The sequence below is a fragment of the Lissotriton vulgaris genome, chromosome 2_1, assembly GCF_964263255.1.
Source record: "Lissotriton vulgaris chromosome 2_1, aLisVul1.2, whole genome shotgun sequence".
NCBI classification, from domain to species: Eukaryota; Metazoa; Chordata; class Amphibia; order Caudata; family Salamandridae; genus Lissotriton; species Lissotriton vulgaris.
In genome coordinates, this window is record NC_141687.1 from 924,341,923 (window position 1) to 924,361,001 (window position 19,079).

General features: G+C 46.5%; 1 protein-coding gene across 1 annotated transcript in view; it reads left to right on the top strand.

Annotated features, from left to right (window-relative positions):
- SNIP1 (Smad nuclear interacting protein 1) overlaps positions 1-19,079 on the top strand; it is a 52,497-nt gene that overhangs the window by 4,819 nt on the left and 28,599 nt on the right. Inside the window, exon 2 of the mRNA XM_086956452.1 lies at positions 8,583-8,703. Coding sequence (XP_086812578.1) covers positions 8,583-8,703 — 121 coding nt within the window. The remainder of the gene's footprint in view (positions 1-8,582; positions 8,704-19,079) is intronic.

A 19,079-nucleotide genomic window follows, 5' to 3' on the forward strand; every position in this document is an offset into this window, starting at 1 on the left:
GGTACAAGATAGGGGTGCTCGTGCTCCCGTTGTTATTTGCAATGTATAAATCAGTTTCTTGATATGCTGGAGCAGAATTAGTGCATTATATCTGTGATTTGTGGGCAATATCCGGTACGTGTCTTGGCATACGCAGATGATATAGCGGTGGCGTCTTCGGGCCTCGCGGCAGCAGCTATTAAAATAGAAATATTAGCTAGCATATTTGGTGAGGTTTCAGGATAGAAGTTAAATGCCTCTAAAACACAGATTTTATGCACTAAATAGGCATGCCCCGGTGACGCTCGGGGAAGGGAGGAAGCTATATATTTATGTATCAGTCAGGATGTCACTGCAAGACTTGATAGAAGTAAATTGGTCTAGTATTGTTTATGGGGTCCAGAACCAGCTAGATCAATTAGAATGTCTGCACCCTACAATGGTGGAAAGATGCAATGTATTGAATACGTTTATCCTCCCTAGAGTTATGTATAATTTCAGGGCAGTCCCATTAGAACTAACTAAAAAACAACCTCAGGGACTGCAATTTATTTACAATAGATTCCTTTGGGGAAAAAGGAAAGCACGATGGGCGTTTAAATACATGATGTTACCATGTAATCATGGGGGCTGGTCTGTTCCTAATTTTATTTTTTATTACTATGTATGTATTCTTCAAAATATATAGTTATTAGCAGAAACACCATCAATATATCATTTGTTGCTAGGCTTGGAAGCTAGAAACTTCTTAGTTAGGTTTCATGAGCCAAGTTATTTAAAAAAAACTAGGTTCAAGGTAGTGCTCGCAACCTACAAGGTCTGGAAAATAGTTTGGAAGGTGTTAGATATTCCACTGTTTTGTTATTATACACCACTGGATGCAGCAGCTATTTTCCCTACCATTTTTTGGGATATTAGGATGGTGAACTGGAGGGCTAAAGGGATTAGATTATTAGGAGATCTTTTTGAAGATTGGATATTAGATTAATTCATGGGATAATGGTCTCCAACAAAAGGAATTTTTTTAATACTTACAGGTTTGGGATTTTTTGTTTAAACCATATAAGCGAGGGAATATCAAAGATCCCGTTAGTCGAGGCAATTAGAAGGAGGACACAGTTTGGTGGCTTGTACACTATACTAATTGAAACTAAGGCTGATGACATGGATGTATAAACAACTAAATGGAGGGAACGGCTGGGAGTGGAGCGGGAATATATACAACAATCAATTGATATGGCGGGAAAGATTCCACTGTCTGCAATTTTGAAAGCACAGCACTACAAGATGTTTGATCTGTATCATACATCTGAGAAAATGATGAAGGTGGGGGGGGGGGGGGGGGGCTCTAATGATGGCAAATGTTTTAGATGCAGTATGGAAAAAGCTGGGATGGCCCATATTTTTTATGATTCTAATGTGCTTCAGCAATTAAGGGTTCAAATTAACTATTTTTTGTCGGACGTTCTTGGGCAACAAATCTGCTTGACCAAAGATATAATTTTGACAGGTATAGGTGAAAAAATACAACTGGGACAGCCAATGTATAAATGTTGATATATTCTTTTCATTGCAGTGGCTCGCCTATGTATTGCTTCAGTTTGGTTGCAGCGGGAAGCCCCAACGGTTGAGATGTGGCGAGCTACATTTTATAATGTTTTTAATCTAGAATATAGTCTATACTCCCTTAAATCGGTAAAGCGTAAAAAATTAGGTATACAGATTTGTGTCAAAGGAGTTTTTGCCTGCTGCCAGCATAGAGTGTGTTGCTGTAGTCGAGCCTGCTGCCGACGGTGTCGGGGAAAGGCTACATGCATACATTACTTTGTGAATTGACAAAACCTAAAATCTAGCAATATGTTATCAAGTAAGCACAATGTCTTTAAGGCGTTCTAAGACAGACTTCACAAGCCCAGAGGCAGAATCTCAATCATCCACTAGAGCACTAGCTCTAGCAATTACATCTTACTCTGAGATTAGAACTTCCGCCTGGAAGACCACGTTGACCCCAACAAAAAAGCACTCCATAAGTGTTATGGCAAATGTAGTATGTTTGTTTACCCAATATGAAATGCTGTTGGAAAATAAAGCGAATTAAGAAAGCATAAACCTCGCCTCTGTTCCTGATATAGAATTGAATGAAAGCATTACATAACTTTTTTTGGGGTTTTATTGATACCCCTTACACGTATTCATGAGAAATACTTCACAATAAATGAATCATGGATTTGTGAGTGATATATTTTCATGCATCATTATTTTCATACAAACAACTCCTAATCAGGACATGATGGGGTCATTTGTGTTGGGGCGTGGCTAAGCCGAGCTGCGAGATGGCCGCTCGTTGAGTGAGCTCCGCCGGCTACAACGATTAATCCTGTTCCTGGCACCTGCGAGCCCCCGCTCCCTCGGGGTTTGACAGAGGGCACCCCCATAGATCCGGAGTGTAAATCTGGGACATACCGCAGCAGCGATCCGGAAACCGGAGCCATTCAACACTCTGCCGGCCGGTCAGCCCGACCTGGCGCTGGGCGGAAGTGCTTAGCCCTGGGCGGCGCGGCGCACTACAGCCCGAGGCTTTGGAGGCCTCTAGACGCCCGGCGATCGGAGGCGCGAAAACTTGCCGGCGGCGGCGTGGAAGCTTTAGACGCTCCTCGGCGGGCCCCTACGGAGCCCGGGGGCTGATCAATGGACCTGTGGTCGGATTGGACGAGGTAGATAGCCAGATCCCTCGCCTGACGGCGGTTTCACCTGTGCAGCGGAAGCCGGGCCCGATACCATCGCGGAGAAGACGCAGGGCGGCCGGACCTGAGGCAACCAGGTGAGCGCTCGGTCCTACCCCGCTACGGCCACTGGCGGAGGCGGGCGAGGTGCGGCGAGCAGTGATACGCGCGGCAGGGCCCCTGCTGGCGTCCTTATGCCCTCACAACTCCGCCTGGAAGAAATCGGTGCACCTTGCTAATGTAACCGGCGCAATACCTGTCCTGCCACAAGACTGTGGGGCTCCAGCCCTGACAATATATACTGATCACCTACCCTGCCGCCTTGTTGGTCGCGGCGCAGCTGCAATAACCCGCAAAATCAGCCCGCCATTTTGAGACTCGAGGTTGGCCTGCCTTGCACGCTACGGACATCGCGTGGGGAGAGCAAACATGCCACTAGGACCTGGATACCAGGCTGCAAATCCGAGTTCCCCGGGACTACCTATACAACCCCCTGAATCACACGGGTTGACGCATCTAAAACGCACAGGGATCACTACGTTTCTGCACCACCCATTGCTGAGATTCAGCCGCCACGATGGGGAAAAACGAGGCCAAACAACCCAAGATCAGCTTTGATAACGAGCGTCCTCCGAAGAACCCTACTACAGAAACGGGAGGCGACATGGCGTCGTCTCAGGGGTTGCCGGCCGATATTGACTTTGGGGCGCTAATCACGGAGGTGAGATCCAGCCTGAAAAGTATCGATACCAAACTTGACGCCATGTCTGCGCAACTGGAATCCGTGAAGTCCAAGGTGGACGTGCATGAGACTCGGCTGGACTGCTTAGAAAACAGGCAGACTGAATGCTGTGAATTCCAGCAGCAAGCCAAGCAGCATATCACATCTCTGGAGCGAGAGATAGACATTTTGCGAGCCAAGTCGGACGATTTGGAAGCACGTTCCCGCAGATCCAATATACGCATAACGGGAATTCCGGAGACAACAAACATCGACAAGATGGAGACATATGTGGCGGACCTCTTGCATGAACTTTTCGACCCACACCTATCCTCAGTCTTCGCGGTCGAGAGAGCGCATCGATCGCTAGGGAAGAAACCACCGCCATGGGCTACACCTCGGCCCATCCTCGCTAAACTGATCAACTACCAGGACAGAGACTTGATCTTACGACTGGCGAGGGAGAAGGGCAAAATCACCCACAAAGGGAATAACATTTCCTTTTATCCGGACTTCACCCCCCTGGTGCAAGCGGCTCGTAAGGAATTCCTGCCGGCGAAGAAACTACTGCTACAGGCAGGCGTGCCGTACTCCCTGCTATACCCGGCAAAGTTGAAGGTACTGCATGACAACACCCACTTTTTCACGGATGCGAAGTCGGCGCTCAAGTTCGCCAAACACATCGGCGGAGCGGGGACCAGGAGAAAATCGCCCAGACATGAGGGCACGACGGAACAGCTAAGTGACAATGACTAAATGGTGTTCTGGTGTGGGTGCTGTGACATCGTGGGTTTGCCACCTTATGCATTACATGGGTTGGCGTGGATTCATTACGATCGCTGCTGTTACACGCTCCCTAGGAACGAGCTGGGTGGGGCCGTGTCCTGCCTCAGGTCTTCCGGCTGAGATTCATGGTGCCCTACTAACTATGGACATTTTGGAGGCGGTAAGACTAAGTGACCCCGAGGTGGGGGATTCACAGAACTCATGGAACCTTATCCCTAATTGTAGCCACCCCGTTCACACGGGGCTGTTCGCTGGGCACACCACCTCCCATGGGGTGCCTCCCGCTGTGTTTGCTGTTGGTTTTAGGTTACACCTTGTGTGCCTTATTATGGGGTATTTCACGACCTAATTGGGAGGTTGCTGAGGGTGGAGGGGAATGGGGGGGGTTTGTTGACTTGTTGTTTTTTGTTCGGACATGGTGCATAGAGCCTGCTGCTATATTTTCACTTTCATGCGCGCGATTAGTGGCAAGGGGATGTGGTGTTCATTGTGGTTGTGGGGGACGGGCTGGGACGTGGATGGTCCTGACATTGCAGTACTTCAGATATGGGAGGGATTAAACTTTGGACCTGGAACATTAGAGGCCTCGGGGACTACAGAAAAGCCCGATTGATGCATGGCACATTGGCCAGACATAATGTTGATGTTTGCTTTCTGCAAGAGACGCATATTAATACAACCCCTTCGCCCAGATTGAAGAACTCCAGATGGTCCCAGGTGTATTCTGCCGTTTACTCTAACTATGCAAGAGGGGTGGCTATTCTTGTGCGCAGGGGGCTGGACTGGCGGGAACGTGCTCACGTGCAAGACGTGGATGGCAGATACGTGATCTTGCATGGCTCCCTGCAGGGGCGACCTATCGTGCTGGCCGCTGTTTACGGTCCTAATGTGGATGACCCGGACTTCTTTAGGGCCGTATGGGCGCAGATCGCGCTGCTTGACTGTTCATCAGTGGTGCTAGGTGGAGATTTTAATGTTGTGCTGGATGATGACATGGACAGACGAGGTGTGAGTAGACCTATGCATGCCCGTGCGCGCCAGGCAGTCCTTGATGTGATGAGTGAGGGATTGTTGTCGGATGTGTGGAGAGTTCGTCACCCAGATGTGCGAATGGGGACTTGTTACACGTGCCACAAAGCGGCTTGGTCCAGATTGGATTTCTGGTTAGTATCTCCTGAGGTTGCGACATGGGTGACAAGGGTCGAAATACAGGCTAGGTCCCTATCGGACCACTCCCCTTGTGCACTTGAGCTACGCCTTCCTGACACCATTAACAGAGCATTCACATGGCGATTACCCCCGCACGCACTCACGGACCAGGTATTCGTTGAGGAGATAAGAAAGGACATTGTTAAATACTTTGCTGAAAATGCAGGTCTAAGTCCGTAGCTTTCCCACTGACGGATGAGACTAGTCGGCCACCTGCAGACTACCCTATACGTTGGGAGACTGAGGCTGTTAAGTACCTGGGGATATGGATCAGTCGAGATGTGCAGGAGCTGTGGTCCCTGAACTTTGGGAGGGCAGTGGATTGGTTGGAAGGGAAGATTGAAGTTTGGAACAAACTGCCTTTGTCCCTGGTTGCACGAATAGCGTTAGCAAAAATGGTGATTCTACCCAAATTCCTGTACCTGTTTGTGAACATCCCGCTGCCCATGACGTCGCACTTCCATACTCGTGTGCGCTCGTTGTTGTTGAAACTGGTCTGGGCTGGAGGACAGGCGAGGGTCTCCTGGGACCTGCTCACACTCCCACTTCGGCAAGGGGACCTCGGGGCCCCCGACTTGAAGCTATACTCTGTGTGCACAGGCGCAGTTTCTGCATTTTTGGGCCTTCCCCACCCCCTACCAACCGCACGTAGCAGTGGAATTGGCTGCGCTAGCCCCATTGCCTCTGCGCGTGGCCCTATACGGGAAAGTCACCCGCCCTTCAGTGGAGGTAGACACCGTAGAAATGGTACGCTGGACCTGGCGAGAACTGCAGAGAAGAGCTGGCCTCTCCTCCCTGTACGCGCCTGCCGTCCCACTGCGAGGGAACCCGATGCTGCCCTGTTTAGCTGCCAGAGGCAACGTTCTCACGCTCCGAGGGAAAAGGCTACACACATTCGCCGATTTATACCCTGAAGGCACCTTCATTGAGTTGCGCGCAGGTGTTTAGGACCAACCGGAGTCTTTTGCGGACACGCTGCTGTACCACTCCCTTAGGGAATCTTGCAAACATTTGGGACCCCACTTCCCAGAGGAGCCGCAGGTTCTGGATGCCCTACAGAACCTGCTGTCGAAACCCTCTCCCAAAAAATTGGTATCGAGACTTTACAACTGCATGCAAGAGCAGGCCCCAATCACTGTGGCCACAGCCAAAGTTGCTTGGGCTGCAGACCTGTGAGTTCCTCTCACTGACGAAATGTGGGAGTACTGCTGTAAACAGTTAACGGCACTGTCCCCGAACTACCAGTTGCGGCTCATTCACTTTAAATTCTTACATCGATACTACCGGACACCGATGCTACTTCATCGCATGGGCATCCGCACGGATGCGTCCTGCTGGAAGTGCGGAAGGGAGGATGCATCCTTCATACATGTGGCATGGAGCTGTCCCAAACTGACCGACTACTGGACAGATGTCTTTACAGCTATCAACCAAATCTTAAGCAGGAACAACACGCCGTCGCCACTCCTGGGCCTGTTGGGCTACGTCAAGGACACTGAACCTTGCAACAGAAAATTACATGCACTCCTCCTCCTTTATGCTAAACGACAGATTGCACTACACTGGGGCAGGAAGGCGCTACCATTGTTCACTGGGTGGATCGGGGATGTCACTTATGGGCACGCACAACTTACCCACTACTGGGAGACCATGCCCACTGCCTCTAGACCGCGTGACATTTGGGAGCCATTTCTACAATGGACGAGAGAACGGGCGGGATCGGACGTCTCTGGAGGATCGCCTGATGTGGGTGTTTCGGATGATATGGGCTGATTGGTTGATGTGCGAACTTGAATTGTTTTGGCACTGTTGATCCCATCTGGCACTGCCTTGCCCTGGCCGTGGACCACGCTTGCCCTGCTGTCCCTCTTTGACTTTGCACTAGCGGCGCGTACTGTTGTCCTTTTTACCTCCCCTTGGACCACTTGTCCCAGCCCTCTTGTCCTGCTTGGATATATCCCTTCTCCCCCTGCGTCCCCCCCCCCACCCCCACCTCCATCAGGTATGCTCGTTGCCTGCCACACCTCCACCACTGCCACAGATCGTTACCCGCCGATAGTCACTCGGCGCAGACACGCGCGGCCCCGTCAAAGTGTGGGGCACTGCGCGGTTGAATTGCTGTGATTGCACCAATGTTACGTTGTTTACGTTTCCTTTCTTTCCTTTTCTGTTTTGTTGGGGAAGGTTGGGCGAAAACAGTGCTGCTAGATGTATGTGTCTCACTTGCTGATTCTAGAGCCGGGGCCTGCTGATTGCCCCGGGACAGCTTCCACATCTCCTGTTATGGTCATCTATCTACTGCACTGAAAAAAAGTAAGATCACTAACCGTGCTAAGGTTACATCGCTCACGTACACTTCATTGCAATACTGTAAACCCTGCTGGGAGCTCGGAGTTCCATAAAGTTATGTTACAACTGACTGCTTTCCTAAATTGGATGTTGTGTAAACTTCATAGCGGCCTGCCTCCGGGTTGTTGGCGTGACGCAGTGTAACCTTCTGTCCCTTTTTTCATAATAAATGTCTTACACCAAAAAAAAAAAAAAATCAGGAAATGATGGAATTGTAGCCCAGGACCTTTATTCACGCTTCAAATTAAGATCTACTATTTGGATAAACATATATTTTTAACCACTTTCTGATCACCTTGTACTTGGCCCTGGAGAAGTTCACTTTGTTGGACGGAACCGGTTTTCTGTGGCTTTTTTATAAACTTGAGCTTTTGCAACAAGAAAGTAAGATCTTTTGTTTGCCCTAAGGTGACAGGGTATGCCCTGATGTGGGTCCATTGCTCACTTTGCCACTGGATTCAAGCTAGCCTGGCTGATGAGGGCTGTTAGTCCGAAACCGGTCCAGGGAAAATATGGCTTGGCAGTTCGGTCTGGACTGTTCCCATGAGGCACAGGGTCAAGACTGATTTGTATATAGCTGTGTTTGAACTGGGGTGGTGAAGTGATCTAAAGAACGATGATGGATTCAACCCAGATCTGTGACTGGGGGCGAGTATCTGAAAAGTTTCTGCTCTCCGTATGCCTGGGTAGTCCAGCTGTCTCATTTTGCTCATGAATCAGGCGTTTCATGTGTTTTATTTATGAAACGGTGAAAGTTCTAGATTTACCCCATGTGGGAGAAGTAAGCGTATCCCTTTTTTCTTACTTTTGTCTAGGTCGCCAACAAAAAGAAAGAACAAGTCGTCAACAAAAAGAAGTAAGTCTCCTAGAAATAAAAGGGACACAAGTAGGAGCAGGAGTAGAAGTCCACCGCCCATGGTGGTTAAAGTTAAACAGGTAATTAGAAATTTTGGAAGCCAATTTATAAGTCCAGTGAGAGAACATCCATAACATTTCTAGAATACTTTAATTGCGTCTAGGTGATTGATAATAATACAGACAAGAGCACTGCACTGTAAATTTACTTTAAAACAATGAAAATCAGATATGAAAAATGGTCATGCTTTTAGATACTGACGCCTCATTTCTTTTCTGCTGAGATTCTCACCTTACTCTCCATTTAAAGGCAAGAACTGCTAGTTTAGCAATTTGCATAACCATGTGTTCGTTTTGCACTGTGCAAAGACCAGATCCATCAAACTGAAACACGCAATATGTGAACCATTTCCCTACAAATATTGGCCTACAAACTGTACGAGAGCAACTGTTGGATTTTATGGCATGTTTTTATTTCTGCAAAACTTGTCAAGTTGCTAGAACCTGGTTTATTGATGTTTCCAACTGTTCACCTTTTTATACAGAATACAAGTGTGCAACAGCATGCCCGAAATTAGTGTTTGTGTTCGTATTGAACTACTGTTTTAGATTACGCGGGTCAACTTTGTACACTGTTATTGCAATTGAATTTAAGTAGTGCTTCATACCCCTGACGAGGCATTGAAGCACTCGTCTCTGAAACCCAATGTTATGTGGGTAATTCAGTAGTATTGATTACTGTAAATTAGTTAATGGGATTATTCTTATAAGCTTCAGCAAACCTTTCCATTTTCTTTATGGTGGTATAAATTAATAGTGGTAAGTTGTGGTCATTAGTGGTGGTATTTGAGGTCATGCTCGTGGTTGGTGGGTTTAATAGATGATTTAGAGGAGATTAGGTATAGTTAGGTTGCATGAGTTTGGCTTTCAGAGGAACGAAGGGAGATTATGAACTTCTAAATGAGTTGTGAGCAATTTGTAGAAATACAATAATAAAAAATAATGCAAACATGCACGTGACAGAGTAGGGTGTGCTCAGAAAAAGGAGGCATGCAAAAAATGGAAGGGAAGGAGACAGAAATTTGAAAGCTATGGAACAAAAGGATTGCAGACAATCACAAGTTTTACTTTTAGGTCAGTTTTTTTCACAGTGGATTTTCTGGATTTATATACTATTTTTGAGACAGCATGCAGTTTGAGGAAGCAACTATGTAGAGAAGCGACATTATTTACATGTGAAGATTGTGTGATATTAGTTATTTTTGTTAGGCACTTAAATCACGCCAACCATCTGTCCAGTTGGTTGATCAGCGCAACGGTTAAAAGTGAAAAATGTCTGGACACATTTGTCGAGAAATATCAAGAGCTTTTTGCTTTCCTTGGAGGAAGCGGTAGCTTCAAAATCATGGTAGTGTGAGCAAATACATGGGAACTATTGCATACACTGAAAAGGTTATTCTGCAGGCACTGGAGTGGATGTCTTCTGATGTTGGTCGTCAGGTTTGGTGCACACTATTAATTACAAATCAGAGTGAGGCCATTTAAATGCCTCTGGTTTGCATTGCCGGAAGGCTACTTCCCAGACACTGCAAGTGTATTGCCTGCATTCCAATGGCTGGAGAAGCTTGGGGTTGGTAAAAGAGTTCCTTTTGCAAATTCACTGATGGTTTTCCAGCCTGGGTGAAATCTGGATTGATGAAAAGTCTGTGTTTACAATATAATCCTTTGAGATGTCCCCTTTCTCTCGTCTGGCAGGTTGTGGATTATGTGATTCATCCTGTAGAGAAGAGCTTAGTGATTCCTTAACCTTTGCAGTCTGCTTTTACACCAGCACCTCTTGCACAGAAAGCTTACATTTTGCTCCATTGTTTGCCCACTCCTGAATGCTCTTGGCGCTAGTCGGGTTTCATTTCGCCCCATGAGCCATTGGGTGAGTTGTCACTTCGGCCACCCTGTTGAATAGGGCTTGTCCAGATAGGTCAGATTCGGGCTGATCACATGGGAGCAGTGGGTGCAGCAGGGATTTGGAATTCCTATAGACTAACGCCTGGGACATATTGTTTGGGGTCAAGAGCAACATGTTTTGATGATTTTTTTTTATCCTTGGGACAAGTGGGCCTAACCCACTGCAGCACAAACCCTTTTGTTTGCAATGCCACATTATGGATGAGGGAAGGGCACTGTCTGCAGTTAAGGTAATATTTTTGTCCATATGTTAATACTATTCAAACTTGTATTTATGGTTCATGAACTGAAAGCCTTTATTATTAGGGTGAGTGCTCTGAGTAAATGCTGTAAGCTCTGACTGCACTACTGACAGTGGTTTCAGCATAAAAATGTGTGCACACAGTTTCAATGTTTATTAATATGAGGCTATGTATAATGCTCCCAGGATGCTCTGATTTGATGCAAACATTTTGAAAAGCTTCGAATCAAGATTGATTATTTGTTTTCAAAATAAAATATTCATAAAAATATGAAAGCAGGAAAAAAACATTTAGCTAAACTACTGTAAAATTTCAGGTACCGTTTCTTTGCAGCATCATTTAGTAATGTGTTGATGCATGCTAGTATTTCCCGCAAATATTTATAATGGAAAATAAGTGTAACCAGTTTCAATAAGATTATGGTTAACATAGTAACAAAAATAAGAAAGCCCTGGCAGAGTCAGTAGGTCTGAAATTGGTGGTCACTTTAGTTTGGGCAATGTGTGAATTGTTTTGGCATGGGTTTTTTTAAAAACCTTATTGGTGTGAAAGCTGCCGGGCCCTCACCATTATAACAAACATTGGCAAAATCAAAAATTGTTTTTATTCTCAAAAGGTACACACTTACTGGCACTGAACATAACTACTTTATGCTTCTTGTGAAAGAGCAGAATACGGTCACTCCTAGTGAAGCCAGCCGATACACAGAGAGAGAGAGACAGAATTTTAATAAACACAAAAGTACTTGGTCAACGCCAGACAAAATTAGGGGCCCATTTATTAAAGAGTCTCAAAAGTGCACCCATGGTATATGTCCTTACATTAAGTGCAGCCATCCGGCTTTCATGAATGGACAAGAAATAGTACTCCTAGAAAATATTTGAACTGCATTTTACCGTGAGCAAATATGCATGTGTAGATTTACTCATGCGAAAATCTGACTGTTTGCAAGTTCACTTTCCCTCCAACCACTTTTTCCCAACTCTGGAGAAGGTTTATGTCTGCCATTTTCAGGAGTACATTTCCAACATTCCTCAGTTTGGGAAAAGATTAGGCAAGGATTGTTGAAAACCCTTAAAACATGCAAGTTAGTAGGTTTGCACAGACTCAAAAGGGTGTTATAACCCTGGAACTATTGCTTACCACTACCTTTAGCCCCAGTATGTACATCTGCGGAAACGTGGCAACATAAGAGGATTGCAGTGTTATGGTATGAGCCCTGGCATAATCGGAGAGGCTATATCAGAGCTCTTATATAATGAGATAGCTGCCATAATTTGTCACTGCACAACATGGCACCAAAGGGACAAGTGGATTTTGTTACAGGACTGGTAGATTTATGAAGCAACCTGCCCCACGGACAAGTATATATTTTATTAAATTCCACACCCCTGGTGCAGGCCTATGTGTGGGTGCCCACTACCCTACGTAGGCTTTTCAGAGTGTGCACCCTGTATAATCCAGTGAACAGGAAGGGTACTCTTTTTTTTTTTTTTTTTTTTTTTTTTTTTTTTTTTTTTTGCCACATATATAGCAACTATCCCCTCTCATGTATGTTTCATATGCGTATTAAAGAGTCTAACCATTCCGTGTGTTATCAGCATAGGGGAGCTCAGTGCTGCACTGCCTCTGCACCAGTATGGAAACTGCTCAGGCAGGGTCCTACCAGCCCTACACAGGTTATACACCTCTGATCTGTAGGCATGTATTTGCTCACCTTCTGGGGCTTGTCTGTTTAATGACAACTTTCTGGGCTCGAGGATTCTCCATTTCTCCTCCCACCCAGAGGCCTTCACTAAGTGTTTCATTGCTTTATATCTCAGCCGCCCAAGAAACCAGTGGTTGTCTCATTTCAATGTGTCTGGCTCCAGGGAGTCTCGGAAAAGATGCTAGCTGTCTGGTTTTGGGTTGTATAGCCAAAGAATTGTTGATTTATAACGATCCACATCTAGATCAGTGGTGATGTGATGGAGGATTAGTTTAGGACTGCACGTTTTGGCTTGTCCTGGGAACTTGGCCCATACAGACGAGGAGCCTCTCCCAACATGCCAATATCCTTGTGCACCCCTATGTAGCATGTATTAGTTCCTCTTCTTGTGTCTTAAAGCATAGCTAAAGGGAAGAGGCAACCACCTCCATCTGTTTAAGTCAATGTCTTGTCTGGAATGTTCTGTGAAAGTATTTTTACTACAGGAGGCGAAGCAGTGTGACTAGGGCACCCAAAGACGCCCTAGCCTCTGCCCAATCTTTGTCGAGGGCACTTAGATCCTGTTCCCAGGCACTTTGTAATGCTGTAAATGTGTCTGACATATGATGAATTAGCAAGCTGTAAATTTGTAATATCTTGTAGTTTCTCAGTTCCCCTAGGAGTAATTTGGCATCTGAGGAATTGTTGTCTAGAAGGTCTTCTAGTCATGCAGTGTGTGGTGTAAGGGTATGTCGTAGTTGTAGGTAACGGTAAAACTGGCTGTGATGTAAGGCATATTCGCTCTGCAGAGTTTCATACATTTTAAGTGTTGTGCCTTCCATCACGTGTCCTAAAGTGGAGATGTATATGGCATCCCAATTGTGAAAGCCATTCAGTGCCACTACTTGGTGTAGAACAGATTGGAACCACAGTTGCGTTTGTTCCGTGAGTTTTGTTTTTTTTCCCAGCCCATTGCTTGCAAGGCAGTTCTCCACGTCTGGATCACTACCAGTGTTGCTTGTAGGAGTGACTGTGGAATTTTCCCGCCATATAATAAATGGTGTATTGTTGTGCCCTGGATTGTCAATTTCTCTGAAGCATAGGCAGGGTCTATTTGCATGTGATACCACTATTCATTCATAACTAGCAGTTGAGAGGCTTTATAATAGGTTTGAATATCAGTTGCTGCGATGTCCGCTCTATATGTGGACTTGCAGCTTTTAGTAAGGGCAGGCCCAGATTCCATAAAAGGCTGCGGAGCATGGATTGACCCTTGCAGCCAGAAAAGGGGTTTTGGTAGCTGATGTGGGTAGTTATGCAACAGCTAACAAGAATCGGGGGAGTTAGACCATTTTGAAATTGTCCGGGCAGCCCATGAGTGGTAGCATAGACCATGCTCTGATGTCGCCCGCCAATCTTGTCCAGCAACGTTTGAATACTCATTGCTCATGCAGTTGCGGCATTGGGCATGACTTATACCCTTAGGTATTTAAAGCCCTGTGGTGCTATTGGAATATCTGAATCCCAGTCAGGTTTTGTGAATGGGAAGGGATTGGGAGAATTTGTTCAGGTTCACAGAGAAGCCAGACATTTCTCCAAAGATGCATAGAATCTGAATCCGTTAGAAAGATTAGGGTATTGTCTGCATATAGGACAATTCGGTCTGAGAGCCCTGCTCCCCACTTGAATCCAGTGTGCATCAATTAGGAGCCATTCTGCTAGAGATGTTATGGCGATGGCAAACAACAAGGGAGGTAGTGGACACCCCTGCCACACATTCCTCTCAATGGGAAATGGTTTGGATGTCTCAGTGACTGCCCGAATGTGCATTGTTGGCTCTGTGTAGAGATGTTTGACATATTTAGTGAGGTTCGGTCCAAAGTTGAGTTTGAGAGAGTGAACCACTTTGTTGGTTAGTGCTTTAGCAATGCTCTTAACTTCTGTGTTTAGGAGGAAGATAGGGCGGTAGAGAAGCATAAGTCTGGGAGTTTCCCTGGTTTAAGGATCACTACGATCTCTGCCATTGGAAAATCCGGAGGCAGGCAAGTGTTCGACCGCCTCCTCCAAGACCTCGCTTGGAGAGTTGCCCAGTTTGTACATGAACAATCTAAAAAGAAATTCCCTGGGAAAGCCATTGGGCCAAACTTTTTTTTTCCCCGATTTGGAGCCTGCCCAAGGCCGTTACAGGCTCCCCGCTTGAGGGGTCTGCTTCTCATGATTGCCTCTTGGAATTCTAGTGAGCTCAGAGAGGCAAGTCTGAGGCAAAACTGCATATCAGTGCCTCTGGTAGTGTCACTGTGGGTGTATACCCTTGTGCAGTATGTGCAAGTTTGTTGGCAGTAGCTTTATCCCCAGTGATTTTCTATCCCGTCTGGTCAGGAATGAATGAAGTTGGGTTGTGGTGTGTAATGTTGGAGCAGAGTTAGTGAACGAGTTTACTGACTTTGTTCACCCTCTCCGCCCCCATTGGTAAATGTGTGATTGCTTGGCTAGACAAGCGGCTTTGGCATCCTTGAGCAGAGTTTGTTGCAGTTGTGCTTGAGTTTGGGTGAAATCTTGATGCAGCCTTTGCTCTAGATTGTCGAGCAGTTTCAAGCGCTGGATCTGCACCTCAAGTTCATGTACCGTCAGCCATTTCCTGCACTTTTCCCAGTTAAGTAGCTAATGATCACTCCCCCCCCAAGTGTCACCTGGGAAGCTCCCATATGGTATCGGGAATGTCCACTGATTAACGGTTGTGGGTGAAGTAAATGTCAATTGCGTCCCCTGTGTGTGAAGTAAGGTTGGTATTGCAGAGGGACAAGGTAGGCAATGTCCATCACAACTGAGCCGTCTGTTTGCACATATGTAGACAGATTGTTATGGAGGAGTGATCAGAGAGACCCTAACGAATGATTTGTGCATCTGTTAGAGATGGGGTCTCTAGTTAGCAGAGGTATGCGCCATCTCCAAGTAGGGGCCCACAATCCTAGTACGGGTAAGTATGTTACACAACAAACCTTAACTGTGCTCACCCGCTTGGCACAGAGCAGTCCGGCAACGCACAGAAAAGTATACATATATTCACTGAAAAAAACAAAGGTTAAAGTGATGTTGTAGTTAAGCTGACATTTCACTCGTACAAACCAGAGAAATTCAGCTGTTATAGTTAATTGGTGTGTGTGTGTGTAACTGTATAGATGAATAAGTGGCTTTGTGATTGACAATGAGTGAGAGAGTAGCTAGATGGATGACTGTCCGTGTGGCTGTATGGGTGTATGAGAGGATATGTTAGGTGCTGTATTAGTGAGTGAATTGGTGTAGGAGTGGCTGTATGGGTGACTGAGTTGTATGTGTGTGTAGACCTATGAATCAATGAGTTGGTGTGTACGTACTGGTATGATTGTGTCAATGGTTTTGAGAATCGTAGTGTGGAAGTTGGAGTGTGTATGAAAGGTTATATGGGGGTGTGAGTGGGTGCATCAGACTTTGTGGATGATGTCATCAGTGATGTAATTTGAGATATTATCAGTGATGTGCCGCCTTTGACGCGGTTTCCCATTCTGTGTTACTGAAATCATTGCGATCATTGGGCGTTGTTGGCCCAGCCCTTAATTGGCTTGGTGACTGTGACGCTCGGGGTCGGCTGGGGTTCAGTTATGGGCAACAGGCGGGCTCGTGGTAAAGAAGGTTTTATTGCAGTAAACCAGTGATCAGTACAACTCTTCCTAATCGGGTTAAATCTCCGCGGGGATCTACTCCTGCTACGTCTTCGTCGGGTGACCTTCTCCTTCTCTCGGACCCCTTCGGGACTTCGAGGGGGTGGTTCTTCCTCGTCCGAGTCCGTCGCTGCGAGTACAGGGTTTTCTTTCCCCAGAAGGCAAAGAGAGAACAAGGGAAGTATCAGAAATCCGTACAAGACCTCGATTTCAGGGTAAGGGAGTGAGGGAAACCACTGGTGCGCTAGTTTACAAAGGTGCACTATCGTGAGTGGGAGGGGAGAGTGCACAGGGTAGGGGTCCGGGGATGTTAGGTTTCCCGTGGTCTGGTACCGAATGTACCTTGAAGATCTACCCAGCCCCGCAATCGGTCACGCACCTGTGAAAGCCACGCACCTCCCCTGGGTGAGTGGCTGGGCGACTCGCGGGAATGGTGGCGTCCTGGCTTCTCTCCGTCCGTAGCAGACGCCGACTCTGCTTCCTGAAGGTGACTCTCCGTCTCTCCCCCGGCCTCTGATGTCCCGCGCCGCTCTCGTCCTCCGCCTCTTTTTTACTCTCTGCTGCTTCCTCCGATCTCCTGCTTCTCCCGCCGTCCGCTCCTCCTGTCTCCGTATTCTCCTCGCACTCTGTCCTCTCCTCGCCTTCCTCCTCCGTCCTCCGGGTGATCAAGCACACCTGTGCCTCGGGGCTGACTCCTTTTGACGGAAACGAGTAGTAGGCCGACTCCTCCCACTCCGCCTCTTGCCACGAGTTAAAGGGCCAGTCCTCGACAGCATTATCAGCGATACCGGGCTTGGAGTCCTGAGAGGGGAGAGAGACAGGGGAGTATGGTAAAGGTACATTGTTGTCCATATCCCCGGAGTCCCACCTGTCCCGATGCATTCTGGTAGTTGTAGGCGGAGGTGTTGGTCCGATGACTGGGGACCTCATGTACACCCCGTTACAGTGACTTTCTGACTAATCGCACGTTACATGTTTTTTTTCCTTCTGGAGTTTCACAGGGCTCCATTTTGAGCCCAATATTGTTTAATGTCTATGTTGAGTCTTTGGCAACTATTGCTGAAGAAGCTGGGTTGGCGAATTTTTCCTACGCCGACGATAACCAAATAATTTTCTCCTTGTCTGCGGACAGAGCATCTCCGACATCATCTCTTCAGACGGGTCTTAGGAAAATTGCTGGATGCATGCTAGCCAATTCGCAAAAAGCAAACAAAAACAAAAGCAAGAAAAGGCAGTGCCAGGCTGCCCGAGGGCGGTGAAGAAGGGAAAGGTGCAAACAAAGTTATAGGGAGAAAGACAACAACGAAAGACAAACCGGGAAAGTGGTGTGTGGTTTTCGATAGGAGGGTTTATGAGGCTTCGTGGTGGAAAAATGCTTTATGTGAAACATAGCTGAGAAGGGTGGTTGGTGAGCAGGTGGGGCAGGGGGTATTGTCTAGTGTACGAGGGGAGGACCATCCATTATCTGGGAGCTGTTTTGGACATATGAGCTGCAAAAATCTGTCCTTTGGAAGATGTACTACCGTCTAGCAGCCTGAAGTGTCACTCTCTCCTAAAGTCATATCGTCTAACAGTTGGTCAGATTTGATCAGTGGTAGGGTTCATGGTTTCACCTGTGTGAGTACAGATTAAACCGCTTCAACATTGTCTCAACGCTTAGTGGTACTGATATTCATGCTGCAAGCAACAAGATTATTTCACACACAGGCTGCAGGTACTGAATGGAGAACTGTCTAGAAGTTGTTCCATGTTAATGCTCCGGCAAACTATAGTTTCAAATGCCTGCCTTCTGAAATGGGTAGCCTACACAGACTACCTTCAAATACAAGGCACGTGATCAGAAAGGAGGGAAGTCGTACAATATTAATCTCCTATAGTTGAGGGCAGTATTTTGCTTAGAGTTGCTTCCGTGTCTTTCTCCACCCCTTTAAGTATCAACTTGTCTACTCTATTCAGTACTCATTGCTATTAAAGAAGATCTATCTGTAAGGGAATGGACCCTCTCATCTTAGTCTGTTTTTAGGTCGAGCCTGGGCAGTGCATGCTCTGCTCTGCGGCATGAAGTATTGGAGTATGGAATTGAAGCCCCACCCACTCTCCGCCCGTATTTGGCATTGGCTTGTGTCATTCCCTCTGTAAATACTAACTTCTGATTCGTTAATAGGTGTGTTAGTCCCTCCTTACTAGCGCCTTGTCTTCAGTTGTAACTTCCCATGAGGACTGGCCCTTTTACTTCGGTTGTTACACTGTACGTCTTTTTTAGTCTATAAGCACTATTTGCTTTGAGTTTCCCCTACTGCAGGCACTACATGTTTTCCTGCAACATTCAGCGCGCCATGCGCACTTTAACTTTCCCAGCCGCCCGGGCTGCTTCTTTTTAATAGGACTGGCATTTACAAGAGTTTAAGCTATTGACATTGTAAATGACAAAGCCTTTCATTTATGTGTTAATTAGCAAAACAGATAAGTATTACAATGCAAATAGCTTAAACTCTCAAATGCTAGACCTATTGTATTGCAAATGCTGCTTGTTAGCAGGGCTCGAAAATTCCACTTGACCGCTCGCACAGTCGAGCTAAATTTAACAAGGTCGAGCTGTTTTTAGGTCCTACTCTCCCTTTCTGGCGAGTAGGAAAACAAACCAACTTTTGTCCTCCGTCTGAAAACGGTGACAAGATAAAAGATTTAAAGGCATTTTTATTGCTCACAAAGTTAATGAGCAATAAAAATGCCTTTAAATCTTGTTATCTTGTGACATTTGCTCTGCTTTCAGAGACAGAGGTCAAGTAGGTTGCAGTTAGGTCGAGGACATTTTTTAAGGTACTAGTCCTGCAGGACTAGTACCATTTTTTGGATTTTTCGAGC